The sequence below is a fragment of the Aptenodytes patagonicus genome, chromosome 6 (genome assembly GCF_965638725.1).
Source record: "Aptenodytes patagonicus chromosome 6, bAptPat1.pri.cur, whole genome shotgun sequence".
In the NCBI taxonomy this organism is placed as follows: domain Eukaryota; kingdom Metazoa; phylum Chordata; class Aves; order Sphenisciformes; family Spheniscidae; genus Aptenodytes; species Aptenodytes patagonicus.
The window spans coordinates 59,543,298-59,564,411 of NC_134954.1; the positions used below are offsets into that span (position 1 = coordinate 59,543,298).

The 21,114-nt window shown below is 36.3% G+C and overlaps 1 protein-coding gene across 2 annotated transcripts in view; it reads left to right on the forward strand.

The window, feature by feature from the left end:
• The window catches only part of MAP3K2 (mitogen-activated protein kinase kinase kinase 2), a 54,421-nt gene that overhangs the window by 25,620 nt on the left and 7,687 nt on the right, over positions 1-21,114 (forward strand). Inside the window, exons 5-16 of one of the 2 annotated variants that reach the window (XM_076342889.1) lie at positions 927-1,026; positions 2,896-3,009; positions 3,681-3,780; positions 4,739-4,869; positions 7,870-7,949; positions 9,877-9,944; positions 12,912-13,007; positions 15,651-15,857; positions 16,601-16,749; positions 17,882-18,013; positions 19,377-19,506; positions 20,598-20,775. In XM_076342889.1, the coding sequence (XP_076199004.1) occupies positions 927-1,026; positions 2,896-3,009; positions 3,681-3,780; positions 4,739-4,869; positions 7,870-7,949; positions 9,877-9,944; positions 12,912-13,007; positions 15,651-15,857; positions 16,601-16,749; positions 17,882-18,013; positions 19,377-19,506; positions 20,598-20,775 (1,485 nt within the window). The remainder of the gene's footprint in view (positions 1-926; positions 1,027-2,895; positions 3,010-3,680; positions 3,781-4,738; positions 4,870-7,869; positions 7,950-9,876; positions 9,945-12,911; positions 13,008-15,650; positions 15,858-16,600; positions 16,750-17,881; positions 18,014-19,376; positions 19,507-20,597; positions 20,776-21,114) is intronic. The other variant, XM_076342890.1, reaches the window with a different exon arrangement.

Consider the following 21,114-nt stretch of genomic DNA (forward strand, 5'->3'; position numbering starts at 1 on the left):
ATTGGTGTTGAGTTTGTTTTGCGGTTTTTTTCACGATTTTATTTTTCAAAATAATTTTTAATTGGAAGTGGCCTGGCTTCTAGCCTCATTTCAGTGAGAAATATTGTTCCGTAACCAGGGTACCAATTGAAACACTGATAAAAGAGACAGTTATTCTTTGCTAATTTTTCTGCTTTGCAAAATTTGAGTGCTGTTTCTTTTTTGAATGTGAATTGAATGTACCTCACTAGCTTAGTCACTTCTAAAAGCTTTTTTTTGTTGTTTAATGGTGGTGTGTCTCAAATAAGTTTTCTGTAGCAAAAGGTCAGGTACAGGCATTTTGGGTTATTTGGTTTGACGAGACATTCAGTTAAAGGAAAATCTGAGTTGTTGACCTACAACTGCACCATTCTTACAGAAGCACACTTGAAGCACAGTTAGTGATGGACTCAGCAGTTTGAGTGTGTAATTCATTATGGTAAAGATGGTGACATTTAGTTACATTCCTCAGATGAGGTAGTCGACTGGATTTCCAAAAAATGGGCCTGTAGATTAATTCCTTTCTGATACGCTTGTCAGCCTATGGTACTCCATTGTCTTAGTTTTCTGAAGTAGAAAAGTTTAGAAGTTTCTAAGAATTTGCCTCTGGAATGGAGGCATGCAAAGCATTAAGCTAAGAAAGAAGCCATACGCAAGCAAGTAAAATAGTCACAATGAGATCTAATTTTATGTGTGATTATCCCTTATAACTTCTTCACTGCTTTTCTGTCTTTTTTTAATGACTCAAAATATGGAGGACAGTGAATAAAGCATAGCCTCTTATGGTCTTTTTAGTAATAAATTTAATTGTAAGATCGCTCTTAAGTGATCTTAGTTGATCATCAACGAGTTGCCAGATTTTCATAAGTAATGGACAAAAATTCTTTATAACTTAAATTGTGTTTCAGGATCCTGCAATTACCAAGGCCTGTTAAACTTGAAGATCTTGCAGCTAAAGCTAAAGTTGCTTTTGGACAGACTATGGATTTACATTACAGCAATAATGAGGTAATATTCTGCGTCTTCTAAATTCTCAGTGACTTGTACATTGATTATTTTAAGGCTGAAATTTGCTCTCATAAGCAGTGAGAACCACTCCTGTGACAAAACTTACTCCCGTGACAAAACCCCAGATTTCTAACGTGCGTGTTCTCAAATATGTAAGGCTTGTCTAAATTAGGATAGGCAGAAGAAGCATGAAATGTTTTATGAGAAGAGTCATACCTTAATAAATCATGTCTCAGACTTGATCAGGAATGGGTAAATTGTCTTCCTGTTCTGCCACAGTCCTGTTGCATGACTTTGGGATTCTCTTTACCGCATTGAGCTTTGTCATGTTTGTAAATTTGAAATAACATTTTTATCCTTTCTTGTACACTTTTTTCTTTAAGGATTAATCTTGTTAGGTAATTGCTAGAATGTTGCATTTAGTAATGTTTGGATTGGAGAACTAGGCTTAACTGTTGCTCCTCTTAAAGTGGCTGGTTCACAAAGATTTCTTGGGAACAGTGGTAGTGCTGTCAAGCCACTTACACCTGATCAAGATAACTTCCAGCTTTCCTTTAGCAGTAGAGATGGAATTCGTAATAGGAAGTATATTTACAGATGCAGGATCCATTCTTAGGAGTTACTTCTGTTTTTTTGCCTTGAGTCAGCAAAGTGTATGTAGGATTATTTGTGTGCTTGGTTATGCACAACATAATTGCTGTATCTAATCTGCATCTTTGCAGAAGAAAATGCCTGTTATTGCTGTTTGTTGGTTACTCACTACCTTACCAGGCACTTCTGTGAAACTGATCCTCAAAATGAAGATTTCCTACAAAAGGTTTTTGGAGGTTAGGAAGGTCAGAAGAAATGGCCATTCGTGATGCTTTAGCCTCAGCTCCTTTCTCTTGACAGATTTTCAGGCATTTGAGCAGGTTTTCTGCTTGTCATCCTCTGCACTAGTTGGCAAATCATCCCATCGCCTTTCAGAAATGTGGTGGTAATAACCTGTCATTAACATTAAAACTGCAACTTAACAAATGACCGTACTCTTCATTTTATCAAGACCTTCATCCCTCATTTTCATTTCTTTTTGTATGAAAGTATTGTATGTCAACTGATGTTGTATTTGAGCATCACTGAGACTGTTTACAAGTAGAGTAGCTTTCAAAAAAATCTATATTGCGCTGTTCCTTTGTTACAAGCAGAAGTTGTAATTTACACTCCTGAAACATAAGCCCAATTTTAATCGTTATAGAATTCAGATCTCAAGTGTACTTTAACGGCATATCATTTTCTGTTCTAAAGATATATGTATGCCAAGCTAATTGTGATTAATTAGATCTAAGGAGATTCTAGTGAGCACTACAGTTGTTCCATGTGGATCGCATCATGCCTGATAACTTCCTTAACAAATCCTGTTATTCAATGGAGAAATTCTGTTAGTGATACGACTTCAAATAAATATAGTTGTAATATTGTGAGATAAAAATAAGTCCTATTTTATAGAGCATAAAGCACATTATTTATCTTATAGACTTGCATTAATTTAGGTGTTGGCAAATACACTGACACTGTTGCACATGTTTCTCTGAAACTTGTAGGATATTAAGGTGTACACGTGTAAAATGGTTGCTCCTTCATTGTGAAGACTTGTTGCACCATGCTGTACCTACTGAAGGCATCTGAAGGAAAAGTTAAGGTTGAACTTCAGACATTTTGGTGGTAACTTGAGGCATCATTTAATAAATTTTATTTTCAAGTTGTTTGGAATGAAAGGAAAGACAGCATCAGTTTATTTGTTTCTCTGCACTTGACTTCCTCATTTCTTTCTTGTGTCCTGTTTAAGACATCTTTTTTTATTTTTTTTTTTTTTTTTTCCCCTCTTTGTAGCTTTTAATTCCATTAACCACACAGGATGACCTGGACAAAGCTGTTGAACTGCTTGACCGTAGTGTTCATATGAAAAGTCTCAAGATATTACTTGTAATACATGGAAATACACAGGTATGAGTTGACATGCTAAATGTCTTTTTCCTCAGTTTTTATATTGAAGTATAATTTGTATCTTTTCCTAAAGATGACATTTTACCAATTCAAAATATTACTGATTGCTTCTTCAGTTCACTTTAAGCATGTATTAGCATTTTGTATTGACTTGGTTTTAACTTTTTCCTAGATACTGTTCCTCTCTCTTTGTATGCCTTCCCTACAGTGCTAGAAAAATGTTCCTTAATAGGATGATGATGTGATACAAATTTGAGAACCACATAGAATTTTACGTAACTGTAGCTATTTGGAACTGTTCTTTAAGTCATATGCTGGTGACACTCCTTTATTGTAAATTAAATGTTTGTTGTAGCAAACAGTAGCAGTGGACTATAGGCTAATTACTGAGCTATTTTGGTATTATCTATCACACCACAGCCATGACATTGATAGGATTTGTATGCTAGTGATAAATAATGATAAATAGTGATAAAATAATGAAAATTATTTTTTTAAATATTAAGAATGAGCTACTAAAATAGATTAATTTTGATATAAATTGACAAGCTTCTTTTCAACTGCTTGAAAAAAGGAATGTGTTGCACAGAGCCTTTAAAAGTTTGCAAAGTATTTTCATTGTCAGGAGTATAAAGTAATAATTGCAGTTTGTAATATGTATGCATTTTCAGTCACCCAGTGTAAATAAAGTGGAACCCTTGCCCTCACTGGAAGACTTAGATAATACAGTGTTTGGTGTGACAGACAGAAAAAGGCGGATGTCTGTAATAGGTAAGCTACATATTTCAATAGCTTTAATTGTAAAAACTTTTCTTTTGTAATAGTCTCTTTGGGAAGATCTTGTTCTCAACACAGACTCTGAATTTCTTACTCATCAGTGACTTGTCATACTGTAGAGTTTGCACTCGGGAGAGTGGATTTTGAATTTTAAGTCACAAGTGGTTTAAATATATATAGAGAGAGAGTACAGAAAATTAACCAAAAAAATGACAAGTAAATAAACCTATGTAGAATTATTTGAGGTAACTGATGGGTATCCTAGAAAGTTGATGTTAGTACTCCCCTTTATTTTCAGATACAGGAATGAGTTACTGAAAAATCTGTTTGTTTATATGGCAGTGAGTTTCCTTGCTCAATTTAGGACTCCCATATTTTTTAATCTTAATGTGTGAACATTTAAGATACTTATTTTGGCATTGATATAACCTTTTTGCCTATTCATGTTCTAAAGTTGGTGTGGTTAACTTCCAAATTTAATTATGAAACTAGAGAGTTTAATGAATAATTTTTCAGACAATTTAATTAATTTATTATGCATTTATTATGAATAGAGGTATTCATGTTCTTGCAGACGTTAGTATACTACAAAGAAAAACTGAAATTTTCAAGAGTTGGAAAGGATTAGTTGACATGGGTGGAAGGGTTTGGATTTTTGTTTTGTTTCAAAAGAAGAAATTTACCCAGCTAGATGTGCGGGTGAATTATATTTCTGTTCCTGTATAATGAAAATTCTTTTTAATGCCATGGAGGCAACCCTGCCCTGAATTTTTCATAGTTCCTGGATTACAGATTTTAAATGCTATATGTAAGTCTTGTATTGCATGGGCATTTGGGGAATCTCTAATGCAAGACGTGATCCAGGCAGGCTCAGTGCCTATGAAGCACTTGAATAAAGCCCCTGGATTCTGGGTTAGTGAAGAGACTCTGACTAGCCCTTTTCTTTCAAAAGGTTCTAATACTCGTGATCGGAGTTCACCTCCCCCAGGATACATTCCAGACGAGCTGCATCAGGTGGCCCGAAATGGGTCCTTCACCAGTATCAACAGTGAGGGTGAATTCATTCCAGAAAGTATGGATCAGGTATGTGTGTGTTTTATTAAAATTAAAGCTTTTGTTAGGTTGATTTATGAAATACTGCTGTTCAAGAAGGATATGGAATTGTTAGAAAGAATAGCTCAAAAAAAATGATGATGACCCTAGAAAACATGATCTGTGAGAGGAGGTTAAAATAACTGTGGTTATCTAGTCTTGTAGAACCTGTTTTTTCTCTGTAAGTCTCTTCAATTATTTAAATATGTTGCTACAAGGAGAAAGATAATATTCTTAATTTCCATGATAGTTGAGTGAGGTAGTGATAGGTATAAATTACAGCAAGAGATACCTACATTAGAAAGCACAAAAACCTTCATTTTAATTAGAAGGATATGTAAGCAAGACCAGTTTTACAACTTTCCCAGGTAATCAAAGGAGGTTTTAAAGAAAAGTTTGGATCTGTCAGAATTATTTGGACTCAGTTTATACTGTGTTGGGGTAGAGGCAAGGGGGTGGTGATGGGCCTGGTATAAATAAGCTCTGAAATACTTTCACAGTCACGTTTTTAGGGGAGAGGTCACAAATATATGCTATTTTGTTCTCCTTATTCACCTGCATTATTGGTGTGGGATATTGGCACGTTTAGCACGAATAAAAATCCTGTGCTCTGAATATCAAAATTGCTCTTAAAAACAGCAGGAGAAGGTGGAGGAATGTAATGGCTCACAGAATTGGCAATGGAGAAAGAGATATTTTAAGGAGGAAAAAAAAAATAATACTGTATACCCAAATCACTTCAAGTTCTTGTTGACATTGGCACTGTATTCACAAATGGCAAGAGGCAATGGTTTTTATAAGCTGACTAAATGAGAGACAGATGATAGAATAAAAATAGAGGCAAAGAGATTGTGCAATTTGTTGCACAATTTTAATGACTGAGCTGGGAATAGAGACTGAATCTCCTAATTTCCAGACCAGGGTGCTATTCATTATCATAGCTATGTGGTCAGATCCAGCCCAGGCCTGGATTCATTCAGTGAAATGATGACTTCTGGCCTGGGCAAAGTCATTTTTGGTCACTGACTGGTCAAACAGACAGATGAGGTCTGAGGCCCAGTATGTCCTTTCACTCCAGAGTATTCAAGAAACATGTAACCTGTCAGGTACGCATTGCTGTGTAAGCTGTCAGCAGGGTTTAAATACAGGAATTTTACTTTCATAGGAAGCCAGGTTAGTTCAACCTAAGCAGCCTCGCAGGCCAGATTGGGTGTTGGGAACTCACAACATTGCCCCCTTCCCCCTAAGTTGCCACATCACCTTGGCAAGTGTTGACCATGCTGCCTACATCTGTCACACCTGCCCCACAAAGACAAGAAGGTAATTTGGGAGTGGAGGGCTCTGCTCTGCTCTCCTGTTGATCTGCCTGAGCACAGCTATTCACACTCTGACAGCAGACCCCACGCTTCCTCTACAGAAGAGATGATGGGTTGGATGGAAGCGGGCCGTGGTCTGCCAGTTGGACCATACTGCATTGTTATAGAGGTAATTAATCTGACAGCAGATGGGCTTTTTTCCCTTTCAGGACCCACTGCTCAGCATGAGAAAAGAGGAATATTATTGCTGAACCTGTGATAAATGTTGTCCTCCCTGATACAGAGTTAATTTAAGTGTCTGAGTTTGCAGAGTGCAAATTCACTTTCTGGACACAGTCCTTGATTGGTGCTCGGCAAAGTATGTGCCCAGGACCTTTAAGATGCAGCACAGACCATAAAAATTGGAGGGGCAACTGCTAAATTTACAGCACAAGACTGGCGTCCAATTCATGGAAAATAATAGATGTTATATTGTATACCAAAACAAATTTTATTTCAGGAAGGAGCTCATTTTAAGACAACAGATGAGCTTTCCACTGTTTTTGAGAGGCAGGCTGGTAAAATTGTCACATTCAGTAATTCAAAATTTAGATTATGTTTCCACTTCTTTTGAAAAACAAATCTGTAAAACATTTTAGATCACTTTACTGTAAAAGAGAAGGGAGTGATGTTTGCCTGTCATCATACTTAGGACTTTAAGGGTGGTAGTGCGAGATCAATGCAATGAATGTCAGCCAATAGAAATAGATGGTAGTCAGGAGGATGCTCTTTACTATCAATCCGTTTCTTTTTCTCTGGATTAGAATTTGAGCAACAGAGAAAGTGTTGATGTTTATTTTCATTATATAATAGATCTGGCTGAGATAGTCAGTTTTATGACTTCTTCAAACTGATACATGGTAGATTTCACACAGCTCATGAGCACTGATTCCTAGGTCGTCAGAAGTGTTTTAGGAAAAAATCTGTCTTTGGTGTTTTTGTAAACTCCAGTTTCAGATGAAAGTTTACTTTATTTGAAACAGGATTTTGGGTTGGGTGAGAAGGGAGAGTGTTTATAAATTTTATGCATTTTCCCTCTTTCTCCTTCCATTTTTCTCTTCAGTTCTATTTAAAATTCTGTGTAACTTGGCTGGAGTCCTAACTAGAGATAAATGTTTAAAAGCTTTTTACAGTATTTGGTTTTAGCTGTTTTCTGTGACTTCTAGTTGGCCAAATTTAAACCACTACGGAGATTATGTAAATTGTGTTCATCGCAATGTGTTATATTTGAGATTTTTTTCTTTGATGGCAAAACCCACTTTTTTTTTTTAAACTGTCTCAGCTTTTTATCCTTTACAGGCCTTATTTTTGTTGTTCTGCTAAGCTACTCATGCAGATATTGATACAATGTTAAGAGACAATGGCATATACAGGAAGAATGTAGCAGTACAACTTGTTAGGTACAAAGCATGATTAAATACCTTAACTATATTCTAGTTAGGTGTGAGAAAAATCACAGAATCATTTCAGGAAAAAGAATGTAATGCAGATTCAACTATGGCAGCTAACTTTTTCTCTGGTAATTAATATTTCTGGTTTGGCTTTGTTTTTTATTAGGCGTTTCAAAGCAGAAACCTTCAAACATTTTAAACAAAAAACTGAACTTGTTAGTCTTTCTGTGCTTGTTATTTATTAGATGCTGGATCCATTGTCTTTGAGCAGTCCTGACAACTCTGGCTCGGGAAGCTGTCCCTCACTTGACAGCCCTCTAGATGGGTAAGAATTGCTTAAGTTCATTATTTATCTTTACTAGATTGCATAATGTATCAGTTGTAACACATAACTCTCCAGTGACAGCTATTACTAAACTTCTTCCAGAAATTCCTCTGTAAGTTATAGAACATTTATAAAAGCTTACTGAAACTTAATTGTTTACTAATGCACAGAAAATAGAAGTAGCTTTTTTTTTCTACAATTTGCATTTGAAACACAAACATTTAGACTTCAGATCCTACAAAAATGTACTGAAGACTTTTACTAAATTTTGCCAGTCTTACGTATATATGAAGTATATTCCCTGGCAGTGAGCAGCCCCATGAAATTTACATTTCTTAGGTACTGCTATATGAAGTAAGCTTCCCTTTTCCAAGGTTGAGGGTACCCAATTCGAGAAAGAGGGTAGAATCATTTAAAGACTTCAACAGACAGTCCCCTCATTTTCTTTGCAATTACTGTCCATTCTTCTCCCCTTGTTCCCATTGCAGACTTTCCACTTATTTTTCCTTGTTTAAACCTGTCAGTTAGGGAGAGGCAGCGTGTACTGTGGTGGGTCTGGAGATCTATTTTGATTGATCTGTTAGGAGATTCTTGTGTTCTGAGAGGGTCACTGTCCATAGTTTCTCAGCCACCAGGTAAGCCAAACAGAACATGCTCCTGTCTGGCTTATGGTTGGTCAGGCAAATAACCTTGGGTCTTATGTTGCTTAGATTGGCTACTCGTTTATTTCGAACTGCTATACAAATAATACTGCTAATTAAATATTTAGTTTAATTGGTAGAAAGGTAAAAAGTTGGAAATCATCGCCAGTGGCAATTAATCAATGCTATAGTATTCCATAGTACCACTTCATTTGAGAATGTGATTTGAGGACACAAATACATTTGGTCTAACAAATACATTTTTGAGTTTAATAACTAGTCTTCATTTCACAAACAAGAAAACAATAGACATGAAAAGTATTTTGTGGTTGGAGTGTGATAGGTTATACACCCAGTGTTTAATGTAGCTACATAGGATAGAAATTCTACCAAAAGCCAAATTTTTATTTTTTTGTGGGGTAGGGGTGAGTGGAAGAAGGGGAAATAAAAGCAATCTTAATTTGACCCATGTTTCTTCTCCAAAACTTCTTTTGGTTGTTTTTTTATTTATGTCATTTGTCACGGCTACTTAGTTTGTTTTCCTTTTTTTTTCTTTCCATTCAAATATTTCCTACAAAGATGTAGGTTTTGTGTCTCCATTTAGCTTCTGTTATCCATTAGAGAAATTCTTACCAGAAAAAGGAGGACATTGTTTTGGTATGTTTATGGAAATAATACTGTAATCGGTTGCTCTGACTGGCAATCCCATCCATTCCTTTTGGTGGCTGGGAGTTGCATACCAATTGTAGGTAAGAAATAATGGGATCATGTAAGCACCAAAAAATTCATTCTATAACTCAGTAAAGTTGCTCTCTTAATCCTATGGCTTTCATGGAGAGAAGAGGAAATATTTGGAGATGTTAAAAGGTTCTGCATTTCTTTGGTTAAATTTCCTCAAGAGTTTTTGTAGGTTGTGTAAGAGATTTTGCCAGTTTATAAACATTTGTGTTTAGCCATAAAGGTGTTAAATGTAACAGTGCTCCTTTGTGGCTTTACTTGTGATAATTCATGTTTTTACTAATATCATTGCTCATTAACAGAATCTGTTGCTTTCTTACTACATTAAGCTCAATAAGCAAACTTTTCCATTGTTACTGATCTTGAATTGGTTTTGATACCTATTAGATTTGATTTTCAAAATTGGGTTCCGCATTTGTAAACCAGTGCAGCCACTTGTATAGCAATAACTTTTCATCAGTCATAAAGAATTGTGAGACGGTAAGATTAAATGTTTAAGTACTAGATTAACAGCAGGTTTTAGATGTTGTATGTTTTTACACTTCCAGAGACAACTATCCCAAATCTCGGATGCCAAGAGCACAGAGCTATCCAGATAATCATCAAGAATTCTCAGGTAGGCAAAAATCACTGGACGTACTAGCTTTCCAAAATTCTTCCTCTTGCAAATAAGAGAGCTTAGAAGGGAAGTTCACATTGAGAGGTATTATATTGCACAAACTTAATATGGTAGGAGAAAACAAAGCAACAAAATCTAATCCAAATGCACACAGTAAAAGATACAATGAAATATAAGATCTTCAGAATGTTTTCTTCTAGATTATCGTGTGTAACACCACTGTTAGTGTGCGTAGTATAACTTATCTGCTTCTCTGAAAAGAACAAATGACGCAGTGGATGGGGGCACGCATCAGTTTGTTAAACTGGACTGTACTGTCCATCTCTAAGTTGGAGCATAACTTTGGTTAATTTATTTAATTTTGGAGTGTTGTTGTTTAACCCCAGCTGGCAACTAAGCACTATGCAGCCGCTTGCTCACTCACCCGCAGTGGGATGGGGGAGAGAATTGGAAGGGTAAAAGTGAGAAAACTTGTGGATTGAGATAAAGACAGTTTAATAGGTAAAACCGTGTATGCAAGCAAAGCAAAACAAGGAATTCATTCACTACTTCCCATGGGCAGGCAGGTGTTCAGCCATCTCCAGGAAAGCAGGGCTCCATCACACGTAACGGTTACCTGGGAAGACAAATGCCATCACTCTGAATATCCTCCCTTCCTCCTTCTTTCTCCCAGATTTTATTGCTGAGCACAACCTTGTATGGTATGGGATATTCCTTTGATCCGCTGGGGTCAGCTGTCCCGGCTGTGTCCCTTCCCAAGTTCTTGTGCGCCCCCAGCCTACTCGCTGGTGGGGTGGTGTGAGAAACAAAAAAAGCCTTGACTCTGTGTCAGCACTGCTCAGCAGTAACTGAAACATCCCTGTGTTATCAACACTGTTTTGGTCACAAATCCAAAACATAGCACCAGACCAGCTACTATGAAGAAAATTAACTCTATCCCAGCCAAAACCAGTACACGGAGCCTTCATTTTCTCCGATGTGAAATGAGGATCACTTTGAAGTGCTCATGGCTTCTGTAATTGAAAGCGCTGCAAAGTGAAAGGATGAAGGAGAACTGTCTGCTGTGCCTATAAATTAACCGTCACCACTAATGTTGTTTTCATACAATAGTCTGGCTTGAATCCAAGTTGTTGTGCATGGTTCAGGATACGAAGTGCAATGGGTAACCTTGAAAGTGCTTTGAAGTGTCTCTCATGGACATGCCTCACTACAGAATTTTGCTGTTGAACAATAACTAGCTTCCAGTGAATCTGGGATGTTTCGTGGTTTTTGGTCTATTATATACTTTAAAGCTTCTTTTTATTTTATGAAACTTTATCCAGATAACTGTGTGATGGTGTGTTTCTTCTTTTAAGGATTCTAGAGTGCTTAACAGATTGCACCACTTTTAAATGAAAATAAAACTAAAACTATGTATAAGAATCACTTAGGTGGCAGAGAGAAATACCAAAAAAGTTGGAAATGTCAGAAATTAGTTTGCCTTTGGTAATCTTAATCTAGTTTACTTGTGTTTGCTTATTACAGTTACTTTTCTAATAAGATGATCCTGCAATATTTTTTCGGGGTTTCTTCCTGTGAGATGCTCTGGTATTTTAACAATGGGATAGACAGCAATCATTAATTCCATATTCAATATTTATTCTTATGATCTGATGTGTAACAAAAACAGAATAGTATATAGAGTCAGAAAAAATGTCCATCCGGCCTAGTCTTTTCTCCTCCCACAACCAGTACCAAGCTTCTATAGAGGAGCGTGTAATATTCCTTCCTCAGGATATATTCCTAGTCGTGTATGGCTTAAGGGTTCTGCAAATGCAAGATGCTTTTCTGTGATTTGATGGATTTTTTTTTCCTTCCACAAATTTTTTCAGTCCCTATTTCAACTTGTATAAACTTTTTCAGTATCAACAGTATGTTGTGACAAGAAGTTGTGCAACTTGTGTTTTATAAAGAAGTACGCCCTTTGTGATTTTTTTTTTTGACCTCTTTGTCTCCCTTTGAGCTATTGCTTTTCTAGTCTATAGAGGCCTACATTCCTTATGGAGAAGCAATTTTGTATCTTTGATCATCTCTGTACTTCTAAATCTTTTCCAGTTTTACTAAATCCTTTGGAATGGAGTAGACCAGAGCTTTGTTCAGTATATCTTAATGATTTATAGCATTTAATTTGCTGCTTAGCCAATACAGAGAGTTCAGCTGCTGCTTTATTGGAACTCTCCATCACAGTCCTTCACACTTTTCTCTGCCATTTAACATCCAGTCACATAGACTCTTAAGGGCTTTCTGTAATTCTTCTGTTCTTTATTTCTCCAAATGATTTTGTCACCTCACTATTCATTGCTCTGTCCAGAGAATTCATGCATAATTAAACTGCATGAGTTGTAGTCCAGATTCCTGTGGAACTGTTGACCATTTACTCCCATCTTATGTACTGATCCAACTACTTATTTATGCATGAGGGACTTTTCCCTTTATCTTATGAATACTTTCCTCCTTTAATAATTTTTAAAAGAGGACCTATTGAATGTGTTTTAGTAATTCAAGCTGTGTTGACTCATTCGCCAATTTTTTATATTTATGCATCTTTAAATTTTATTCTTTGTAATAGTTTCTGCCAATTTTCCTGGTGAACTGTAATTTCCCAGAATTCCTCTAGAAACTATTTTTAAAACTGGAGTAATTAGGCATGCTGCAGTCCTCTGACATTCTTTTAAGCAAGAGGTTACAAACCACTTGAGCTATTGAATTCTTGATCCTTCGGCAGTTTTGGCTGAATGTCCTTTTATTTCATATGGTTTGTTAGATTTGTGGCTTTTGTTCTGTAATCTTTTTTGCTCTGATGCTCCAGCTTGAAGCATATCCTCTGATATGTTCCCCCATGTTTAAGTTTATAATACCAAACTGATTAATTTAATATGCTTTTGCCACTTTTTAAATTTTGAAATGTATCTCTTTATTTTCTAGTAGAGTATGATATCCCAATATTTGAGAAATTTGGAAAGGGGGGGACTTATCCCCGAAGATACCATATTTCATATCATCAACAAGACTACAATGACGGTAAGTGTGAATACTGCAAGAGCTCTACTTGATTAATCTGTTTTTCTCTTCTTAAAAAGTGAAGAAGAAAATTTAGATTGTAAAATCTAAATGAATGAAAATATTGAAGAAATTGAAAGCTTAACTTCTTTCCCCAAACTCACTTGCTAAACTTGTAATGATTGATAGAGCTGCTGAGCAGTCTTACCTTTGGTAAAGTTATGGATTACAGAATTCATGACTCATATGCACAGCTATGAAAATGTTCTCTATCTTTGGCCATGCACAAGTCATCCAGTGTAAGCTTTTGACCTTTGTGACCCTTTTTGATCCAAAGTAGGTATGTCAGTTAGTTTGTCATTTCTTGTTTTGCCTAAAAAACCCCAAATACAGTGGAGTTCCTATTAACAGTTTCTCAGATTAAAAGAGTAAATAAAATTGAAGAGCAGTGATTTAAACCAAGAATTAACAGCTGGTGAAATCAATTGTTGGAATGCAAGACAGCACCTGCTGATGTGGTCACGAAACTGATTTGGATTGGTGTAAATTTAACCCATGTTAAATTTCCAAGGGAAGGAAAGAGGAGCAGCTGAAGGATTGTCTGACTTGAGGGTGTGTCAAGCACTAGTTGAGAAGTGTGAAGAAGAAACTTCTCCAAAGACCAGATGGTTTCATTTGCAGTATGGAATGAGCACAGCAATAAATGGAATTCTGTTACAGAAATCACAGAAATACCAAACTGAAGGACTGCAAGGCAGCTTCGGTCCAGTCCCTTGCTCTAAGGCAATATTAAAGAAGCAAAGATCTGTCACACTGACTTTTAAGTAAACTCTAAATTGACTTTAAGAGAAGAGATACTCATTTTCTTTACGTAACTAACTTCGAAGATAGCTTATCTTATAACTTACCGTTCTTTGTCTTCTAAATCATTTTTCCTGCAAATGAAACTAGTAACTACTTACTCCATTTTAGCACAGTGTAAAATTGGTCACTGCCCATATATAACATTACATCACGCATCTGTTTTCTCTCCTTAGTTTTCTTCTTTCAAGCCTTAAGCCTTACCTCAGACATTTTTGCAAGCCTTGTATTTTTTTTTCTGGTTTCTTCTCCATTCTTATGGTGGCCAAAACTCAATAGAGTACTACAAAAACATGAGGTTTTTCTCATGGCCACTTTATGTATAACATAGGATATAACCATAACTCAGTATGTAACAGTCATGTTAATATATTCCAGAATGACACTTTACTTTTTTTGATAGTCACCATACTGACTGCTGTTCACTGTTCAGTCTGTGGTCTGTTATAGTTCCTATATCCTTTTCTACATGACTTTTAGCCAACCAATTACTTTACACTTTGTGGTTTCTGCATTTGATTTCACTTTAAGTATGTGAGTTACTGAATTTCATCTTGTTGATTTCTGAATCATCTCCAACTTACTAATATCATTGTGAATTTTGACTTTTATCTTTAAACGGACTTCCAGCCGCACTTAACTTGATGTCATCTGCAATATTTCAGTATGTTCCATCATATATACATCATCAGTTAAAATAGTGTATGGAAGTGGACTGCAGGTAAACTGCTGTGGGTGTCCACTTAAATTATCCTCCCCTTTGAGGAGAAATCACTGATAACTGCTCTGAATCTGTCTTGGGCATACTCTATGTAGTAAGTTGGGCTATGCAACAATTCACTAGTTAGCTTACGAGAATATCCTGATGAAATGGGGAAATTGGATTAGCTACATGTGACAAACCAATTATGGCTGGTTTATCATCTTATGATCTTCAGTGGTTTATAAAACTGCTTAATGTTTGCATATGTTTCTTGGAATTTAAATTGGCCAGACTGGTGTATAAATCTGAGTCCACTTTTTCGAAGTTATTTTATCTGCCTTCTTCAGTCTCCCGGGAGCTCCTTCTCCAGTGTAATACCTAATGAATCAGAGACTCCTTCAGCTATTTCTGCGTTCTGTAGGGTGAAACTTCATCAAGCTATGCTGACCTAAAAATGTTCGTGTTATCTAAATATATTAACATGAATTGTGTTAGTCATCTGGTTGTAATTAACCTTTTTGAAGATCAGTGCCTTTTTTGGCATTGATCAATCAGCCACCTCTGAATTATGCATTGTTTGTGATTTTTTTTTTTTTTTTTGTGTGGTCTTCCTGTTGATTCCATGTATAGGTCTTACTTTACATTCAATTCTTATTAGTTTACAGGATGAAGATGCCAGCCTGGGCACCACTGGAATGTAAACATACCTCTCTCCTATTTATAAAAAAAATTGGTATTTGTACCTTAATAGAGCAATAAAAGTCGAGGCAGGGCATTTTCCTTTCTCTTCTCACAGCCCTCCAGGTTTCTGAAGCATGTCGATTATATTTCGGAACAGTTCCAGAATTTGGTCCCAGTTGTGGTCACTTAAATGTAAACCAGTTTTTGATTCAGTCTAATCATTACATACATCTGTGATGAATGTTTGTTTTCTTCTAGGTGGAAAGTTAAACCAGTAAATTTCATGATCATTACATCATATCATATGCTGTGGAACATTTGAACTACATTATGTGGAATTCATAGAGTATTTGCATACGCACATTGCGTAACAGTATTTTTTGTAGTGTAACATTAGTATTCTTTGTATATCATTGAAGGTCGTAAAACTTTTCCAAGAGCCAGAAGGACTCAGGGGAACAGCTTCCGATCACCAGTTAGTTTCAGTCCCACTGATCACTCACTGAGCACCAGTAGCGGGAGCAGCGTCTTTACGCCAGAATATGAAGATAACCGAATGAGGAGGAGGGGAAGTGACATAGACAATCCTACCTTGTCAGTCATGGACATCAGCCCACCCAGTCGGTGTAAGTTAAGGCATTTTGTGAACTCCGCTGTAAAACTCTTACCTTTCAAGTATATCATGTCAAAACTAAGCATGTCATCAAAATACATGCAATTGAATAATATGTTTTATCTGTCTAATAGGAAAAAGTCAAGACTGTATGCTCGTCAGTTTTTTCATTGCTTATGGTGCCAACCTTCATGTAGATTTTCACACGGAGTTTGCATCTGTGATAACAGAACACTGTAAAAATATTTTTGATGATTTGTTAGACTCTTGAGGACCCGAGAAGGGTTATGTAGGTTGCAGTTACTATTTATTTTGGCAGATGTTGGTCAAGTTTTCTGATAAATTGTAGACCTCAAGTGGTACTGTTTTATATCTGTGGTAGCATTTCAGGAACAAATATACTTTGTGATGACGTCAGTAGCTGGTATATTTTAATCATGCCTCAATTTTTTTTAAAAATGTTACTAAGTTTGTTTAACGTGCTTTTTCTGTCTTTCAGATTAGCTGTTGCTAGTTGTTTTAAGCGTGTCTATCTCTGCCACAAATTATTTTGTGACTAAATTTAAGTAGCTCATGTTTTCAATCTTACAGGAAGTTTTATTGATCTTTGTAACTTATATGGGGAGGTTTAGGACGCACAGTCTCTGTTGTTGAAAAACGTAGTCTTTTAAAAAATTATTTTCTGTGTATTCCAGTTTTTCTTGATCAGCTGAATAACAAGCTCATTTGAAAACCAAAACATACTTATATTTTCAGCACCACGAGCTCCAACTAACTGGAGACTTGGTAAACTGCTGGGTCAAGGTGCATTTGGCAGGGTATATCTGTGTTATGATGCCGATACCGGAAGAGAACTGGCTGTTAAACAAGTTCAGTTTGATCCTGATAGTCCAGAAACCAGCAAGGTAAGTGATACCAAAGAGAGAGTTTGTAAAAGGCTTCTGCTAAGTGGTGTGTTCTAGACTAGGCTGATGTTCCTTTCCTCAAACAGGATGATGTTTTAAAACACAACATGTTGTGTTTTCATGTCCTTGTTAGGAATCCTGTTTTGTTAGTACCTCCGAGAATTAGTTTGGTTACCTGATTTTAATGTTACATCCCGTCTTTTAATTTTCAGACATATCCTTATGCAGTGAACATACATAACTTAATTTGGTGCGGTCTCAGTCTCTAAAATTAAACAATCCATTATGAAGTGTGCTCTGAAATAGATAATTATTTATACTTATAGGAATTAGAACAAGTTCCATTTATAAACAGAAAAATCTGTACTAATTTAAGTGTTCCTGAAAATAAATTCTTGAAGATACTTTGTTTGGCTATGAAGACAGTTTGAGATTCTTATCTTTTTTTTATCTTTCAGAGGGATTTGGTTTTGTGATTTTTATTTTTTTAAAACTTTGGGCATTAGGGCTAGCTACTGTTATTCGCTGTATTTCTCTCTGAAGAACAGAAGTTTCATTGTCAGTTTATTCTCTCTCTAAAATTGAACTTGTCCTCCTTTAAATACTGGACACTTGAGGAGCGAAACTATTTAAAAGTAGCACCCATCTTCTATTTCTTTTTTCCCAAACCATACTTGCTGCCTCTTACAGGATGGAAAAAGAATGATTACTTTTCCTGCATTAGGACTGCGTTCTGCACTGTGGGAAGCAAGGTTTAATGATTTTTTTTTTTTACCCAATTGGAGGCTTGTGACATGTTGCATAATGATCACTGACTTCATACACATATTGATAACTGCTGTGCTCTGAAACAAACATAACTTCAAAATAAGAGAAACAATGAAATAACAGCAAAATCACCCCAAAGTAATTTTGTACAAAAGTCATAGGTTTTTTTACTTCCCTCAATCTAATGGTGATATTTTCTTGTTATAAGATGTATAAAATTTATATAAGCTACAAGAGTATTTTGTTACTTAGTTTGCATAACCCTTCAATATGTGCATACTGTCCTGCTTTAAAAAAATCCCAATCCAAAACATTATTATTACTACATCAAGCATGGTAAATCTTGTCTGTTTTTTCCTTTTAGGAAGTAAATGCACTTGAATGTGAGATTCAGTTGCTGAAAAATCTGCTGCATGAAAGAATTGTTCAGTATTATGGCTTCTTGAGAGATCCACCAGAAAGAACACTCTCTATATTCATGGAATATATGCCTGGGGTAAGCAAGAAAGCCAGTCCACTTCAACCATCGTTTCTACGCAGTATGACTGATGAGCACCCAAGTAGACAGCTTTTGCGGAAGTGCACACAGATATTAAAGCAATGTCCAAGTTAAAAACAGTAGCCAAAGAGGCTCCTGTAAGCATTTGTCAGTAGCCATATCTTCTCCATTGCTTGTTTGGGTTTTCAGAATTAGTGGTTTGTACAAAAGTTGTTTGCATTTGATTTTGGCGTAAGAAGTGCCTGGCAATGTCTTTGAAAAGACAATTTTATGACTATAAACTCTTGAATCTTCCTGAATTTTAATGGTTTTTTTGCTGTGCTTCAGCTTGTGCTGTTGTGTAGTCACCATCTCAACTGCTCAATTATTTCGGGAAAACAAAAAGTAGCTAAGATGGATGTGGGAATAAGTGCATACAGAAAATAATCTTGGTGCTTGTTTTTTGTGTGGCACTTAGGTACATGATGAACTGTTCTTCTACTCTTACTGTTTTGTTAAGAAATATTATAAGGTCAGAAAACTGTAGATTTTCATTTTCTTACCAAGTGGGGTCAGCAGAGCTAAATAAAATGTGCTTGTATAAAAACATAGGCTCTGTATTTCTGAATAGTTAGAGCATTCTACTTTACTGTGCAACTCCAGAGAAGAAAAGCGGGGGGGGGGCATTGTTTGTGGTGGTGGGGTTTTTTGTTTGCTTGGTGGTTTTTGTTGTGGTTTTTTTAATGTGAGTTCTGGGCTTTGTTTTGGGGGGCTTGTTGAATGTTTCTGAGACTTGGACGACAGTGTCACAGAAGTAATCTTAGCAGTTTGTAACTCTGTGTGACAAAGCCAGGTTATATAGAAACAGTTACGAAACCATGAATTTTTCATTAAATGTCATTTTAAGCCAAGACTTGCTTACCTCTTAATTTTTGCATAAGGCACCGTCCTCCAGCATGTGGTGTTTTTTTCTTGACAACCATTTTTTTTCCTGAGTGTAAACTAACCAAGATAAATGGCACGTGTTTTGTCCAACTTGAGTATCGCCATTTAACCATCAAAAACGTTGAGAGTGGTGTTTGAGTGAAAATACTGCTGTTCTTTTGCTGTACATCACACTGGTGAACTATTCAGCTGCTTGACAGTTTTAAAGTTAATAACATTTCAGTATATGACTTCTCTGTCCAGCCTCTTTTTTGTCAAAGTTTGTATTTTTCTCAGTGGAGGTAAAACTATATTTGTGCTTTTAAGTTGATCTGGAGAACTATTGCAACTTTAAATGTTTACGTTTTGGGAATAAATTTCACTGACGTTCAACTGTAGTGTTAGCCCACTTATGATTCTAGAAATGTTAGTGTTTTATACTTCTTGTTTGCCACAGGGTTCCATCAAAGACCAATTGAAATCATATGGAGCGCTCACAGAGAATGTGACTCGTAAATATACGCGGCAGATTTTGGAAGGAGTTCACTATTTGCACAGTAATATGATTGTTCATCGAGATATTAAAGGTAACGATAGTTCTGTGCACAGTTCAGTGCTCTTTACTACAAATTCTTTTCTAGTCTTGTGTGAAGCGCTAAAACGTCATTAAGTTTGAAATGCCAAAATACTGACTTAAAATCAATGAGGTTGCTTTCCATCATTTATTCTTGTCACTGTTGTAACCCGAGGGGGAAAAAATAAGCATCTTTGTGATGTTCTAGCAGACTTCTGAAAATGTTTCCGTAGTCTCTGTCTGCAAAACAATCATGATAAATTTCTTTCTGATTTTAGTTTAGTATTAACAATTTTGGATATATCAAAGGATGATGTCATTAGAAATAGATAGAACGTGCGGAGGAAAGCATCATGACTCAAAAGTTTATTTTTACAGCATTTTGTTTCTATCAGTTACATAGAAATCACCCAGAACTTCACTGGTACAAGAAATGACTGGCAGAGGTGACTTGCCTCATCAACTGACTCAGACTTCTTCCATTTTACTGCCAGGAAACCCAAGGAAACAGACATATTTACTTTTTGCAGATAGATATAAGTGGCTTGCAAGTAGTACATAAGCAAGTTACAAATATGTAGGAAGATGGTGATGTTCAAAATAGGTGTGTTGAACAAAACGCTGTTGTATTCCCTAAAACTGACAATTTTCCTGTTGCTTTGTATCAATAGTGTTTTGTTCCAAAAAGGTTGAGATATCACGGTCAATTTGTACATAATTATGCAGATAAGTGTTTTGAACAAATTAGTAACAGTTTGAGATTTCGCTTTAATATAGTACGAAGACATTTTCAGTTGTGTGGAAACTTCTTTCCCATTTCTTTTTATTTCCCTTGTATGGCACATTCCTTACTTTGTCAGGAAGGCTTTACAAAGTGCCTGGGACTTCCCTGGAAAGGCCTAGCATGCAAACCAGTGTGTACAATTCATTGTTTTCTGAACCTCGGAATAAAGTAATAGGAATGAGCAGAGAAAGTGAATTCGCTGGCTTGAAATACTAGGCTGACCTTGCATTGTATCACTGAATCCAAACTTTTGCTACCGTTTTCCACACCAATGGAAATGGGCCTTTCGTGAATGTAACGCTGTGTTCCCTTCCTTCCAGGAGCAAATATTCTGCGAGATTCAGCAGGCAATGTGAAGCTCGGTGACTTTGGTGCCAGCAAACGACTGCAGACGATATGTCTCTCTGGTACAGGAATGAAGTCTGTCACAGGAACTCCATACTGGATGAGTCCGGAAGTTATTAGTGGAGAAGGGTACGGCAGAAAAGCAGATATCTGGTACGTTAAAAAAAACTTCTCTACTGAAAGGTGTCATGTCAGAATGGGTTCTTTTTCAACAGAGCGTGTTTGTTTTCTGAAGTTGGAGTGTTTCATTCTGGGGTTTAAGCTGAAGAAGGTGGCAAGTGTGAGCACTGACAGTCATATTTGGAGAGCGTAATACTGTAATTTGGGAATTTTTCATTTGGCAATTCCTCAGCCCATTGATTTAGGGATCGTAAGAGAATCCTTTGAACTGACCTTGCATGAAGTTAGGATTACCAGACTGTGTGTAAATCGTGGAGAGGTCCGGGGTGAAAGCAACATGTGAAGCTTTGAAGCACCAGTTAAGTCAATGTC